This window comes from Myotis davidii, unplaced genomic scaffold, assembly GCF_000327345.1.
Source record: "Myotis davidii unplaced genomic scaffold, ASM32734v1 scaffold238, whole genome shotgun sequence".
Taxonomy (NCBI): domain Eukaryota; kingdom Metazoa; phylum Chordata; class Mammalia; order Chiroptera; family Vespertilionidae; genus Myotis; species Myotis davidii.
This window is the reverse complement of record NW_006293779.1, coordinates 4,156,450-4,159,790: the sequence shown is the minus strand read 5'-3', so window position 1 is coordinate 4,159,790 and position 3,341 is coordinate 4,156,450. Positions and strand designations below refer to the sequence as shown.

Genomic DNA, 3,341 nt, shown 5'->3' with positions numbered 1-3,341 from the left:
GGCCCCCCGCTCCCAGGGGAACGGGTGTTATTGGGGAGCACGAGGAGAAAGAGAGTCAACAGATGGTCTCCAGACATCCTGTGGGTCGTTCGTTTTAGGCCTTTCCCCATCAAAGCTTTGACCAGAGCAGCTGACTCCCTTGACTTGATCCTGTCTTTCCCCCCAAATTAAGTGTCCAGTCACTTCCAGCCCATGGAGAGTGGCCTGCAAACAGCGCCCAGAGTGGGCTCGTCCTTCAAGTCCAAGGACTCCTTAGAGTAGAACCACTTCTCTGCAGACCCTTTCGGGAGACCTGCCAGGGGTGTCAGGGCTCAGGAGAATGAATCCCTATCTGTCAGGCTCCGACGCCATCGCCCAGCACTCTGGGTGACTGCCCACTGCACCTCCTCTTCCTCTGTGAGCAGGCGCCTGCGTCTCCAAGGCCCGCAGCAGGAGAGGGAAGGCAGCGGAGATTATGGCCAGGAGGGCAAACCTGGTCCAGGTGGGGTTCTTGGGTTCAAGCAACAAAAGCTTGTGTCATTCTGGTTAATTTAATCAGATTTATTATTTCCTCCGAATATCGGAAAGATCTAGAAAGGTAGGGTCAGAGGCCAAGCCACCAGAATCGTGGAATTTTAGGGACCAAACCATAAGAATCAAAATAGGCCAAAGAACTAGTCCCAGGAGACACCATGGACACCACTGGATGCAGGTGCTTCCCTCTGCAGAATGGAGCTTGTGTGCCTCCATCTTTCTGCCACTAGTTTCCAACCCCACGCCTGAGGCGGGAGCATCTATTGGGGACCCCCGGCACATGCCCTTGGCCTGGTTGTGAGGGGCATTGAGAAGCCAGTATTTGCCTTTCTCACCTCCTACAGTGAGCGGCAGGCTGCTGTCTAACAGAGGAGTTTCTCAAACATGGAAAGTGGGTTCGCCCCACCGACGTGGCTCAGTGGTTGAGCATCACCCTATGAACCCGGAGGTCATGGTTCAATTCCTGGTCAGGGCACACGCCCAGGTTGCAGGCTCCATCCCCAATAGGGAGCATGCAGGAGGTGGCTATCAATGATTCTCTCTCATCATTGATGTTTCTCTCTCTCTCCCTCTCCCTGAAATCAACAAAAATATATATTTTTAAAAGTGGGTTCAGATGCTGGGTAGACAAAAAGAACAATTCATCACAGGGTAATTATTCATGTGCCTCTCCCCCACAGCCCTGAACTCTGTGTCTGAGTCACTGCTAGCACAGCACAGGGGCTCAGCGGCTGCTGGCTGAATGGCTGAATGAATAATTCACAAGGGCCAGGTTTGCTCGTTGACATGAAAGGGGACTTGGCTGGTCCCCTGAAGATCCGTGCCAAACCTCACCTGGGGGCCCAGACTGCGCAGGTCCCCCAGGAGGCCTGAGGGTGCTGAGAGCAGGAGGGCGGCTGCTGGATGACACACGCCTATTAACACAGCTGGTGTCAGTCGTGCTATTTTCAGCTGCTGACGCATCCGCTGGCTCCCGCTTTCTCCAGTCCCTGGGCCACGTGGGGTTCCGTGTTTTCATTCCATTTCAGAGCAGCTCACCCTAGAGTCTCTCGCTGCCAATCACTGCAGGGCTTTCAGACAGTCAAAGCTGAAGGTTCGGAGGAGGCACTTGGCACGTTTGTTTTCAAATCTGACGGCCAAGTCGCCGACTGTGGGTTAGACAGGCTCAAGGTCACCTTGTCCGGCCTCCTCTCCAGCGCGCTGCCTTCTCTGCCGTTCTGTCTCCGCGGTGGGGCTGAGTCTAGACTGAGCTATCCACACTGTTATCACCTTATCCCCCTGGACGAAAGGCCCAGATCAGAGCTACAGACTGGACAGAAGCAGTTTAACCAGGAATTAAGGTGCAGACCAGACAGACTGGAGTTCAAGTCCTAGCTCCTACCCTTTACATCCATGTGACCTTGAGAAAATCACCACACTGAGCCTCAGTTTTTTCAACTGTAAAATGGGGATAATGATAAGACAGCTGAACTGAACCGAACAGGTGAATTCCCAGAAGACTCTTGACACCGGAGCTATTCAATATGCGTTAGCCAGTATTAGGATCGTTATCACTATTACTATTTAAAGGGAGGTGTGCCTTACCTGCACTGCACTGTCCTCAGGCAGTCATGAGGCAACTCAGCTCCGTAAAAATCATTCCTGCAGATGTCAGAAGTGACTATTTCATCGTCACGAGCAAATCCCGGTCTGGGAGATTTTCTGTTTCATCTGGTGCCGTGGACAGGTTAGCCAGCCAGGGCCCCGTGAGCATTAGCACAGACCCCTGGTACCTCCAAGTCAAACAGGTTCCGAATCTCAGGCCGCCATTTCTGCATCGCGCACTCAGACGGTGCCTTGGTGGGGTGGGGCACCCCTTCTGTTTGCTCCGCAGGAATTTGTGTCCCTGTGTCCTGAAGTATGAGGATAACTCAACAGAGCTTGCTTCCCTCGTCGAATTGAATAAGAAGTATCAGGTGAGGCGGGAAAGGGCTCTGAGCTGCACAGAGCTGCTGTGCGTGTGGTTGCTCAGGTTGGAAAGAGAATGCGCCAAAGTTATTGGGACCCCGACTGGGTGTGAAGTTACCTCTGACCGGTTTGCGTATTTAAAGACACCCTGCAAGGCGTCGGGGACTGTGGCTCCATTTATCTTAGCCATAGAGCCAGGCCACCGAGCACACATCACCAAGTCTCAGTTCCTTCCAGTTGTCCATGGGGAATGGGTAGGAGCCTCTGACTCCCAGTGGGAAACTCTTTCCACCCAATGGAGTCTGGAAGATTCCGTGAGAGAACATGCATTCCCTGTGTCCCCCCGCTCCCAGGGGAACGGGTGTTATTGGGGAGCACGAGGAGAAAGAGAGTCAACAGATGGTCTCCAGACATCCTGTGGGTCGTTCGTTTTAGGCCTTTCCCCATCAAAGCTTTGACCAGAGCAGCTGACTCCCTTGACTTGATCCTGTCTTTCCCCCCAAATTAAGTGTCCAGTCACTTCCAGCCCATGGAGAGTGGCCTGCAAACAGCGCCCAGAGTGGGCTCGTCCTTCAAGTCCAAGGACTCCTTAGAGTAGAACCACTTCTCTGCAGACCCTTTCGGGAGACCTGCCAGGGGTGTCAGGGCTCAGGAGAATGAATCCCTATCTGTCAGGCTCCGACGCCATCGCCCAGCACTCTGGGTGACTGCCCACTGCACCTCCTCTTCCTCTGTGAGCAGGCGCCTGCGTCTCCAAGGCCCGCAGCAGGAGAGGGAAGGCAGCGGAGATTATGGCCAGGAGGGCAAACCTGGTCCAGGTGGGGTTCTTGGGTTCAAGCAACAAAAGCTTGTGTCATTCTGGTTAATTTAACAGATTTATT

The 3,341-nt window shown here is 53.6% G+C and overlaps 1 protein-coding gene across 1 annotated transcript in view; it reads left to right on the top strand.

Annotated features, from left to right (window-relative positions):
* Positions 1-3,341, top strand: part of PLB1 (phospholipase B1) — a 100,329-nt gene that overhangs the window by 42,264 nt on the left and 54,724 nt on the right. Inside the window, exon 18 of the mRNA XM_015566426.1 lies at positions 2,387-2,468. Within this exon, the coding sequence (XP_015421912.1) occupies positions 2,387-2,468 (82 nt within the window). The remainder of the gene's footprint in view (positions 1-2,386; positions 2,469-3,341) is intronic.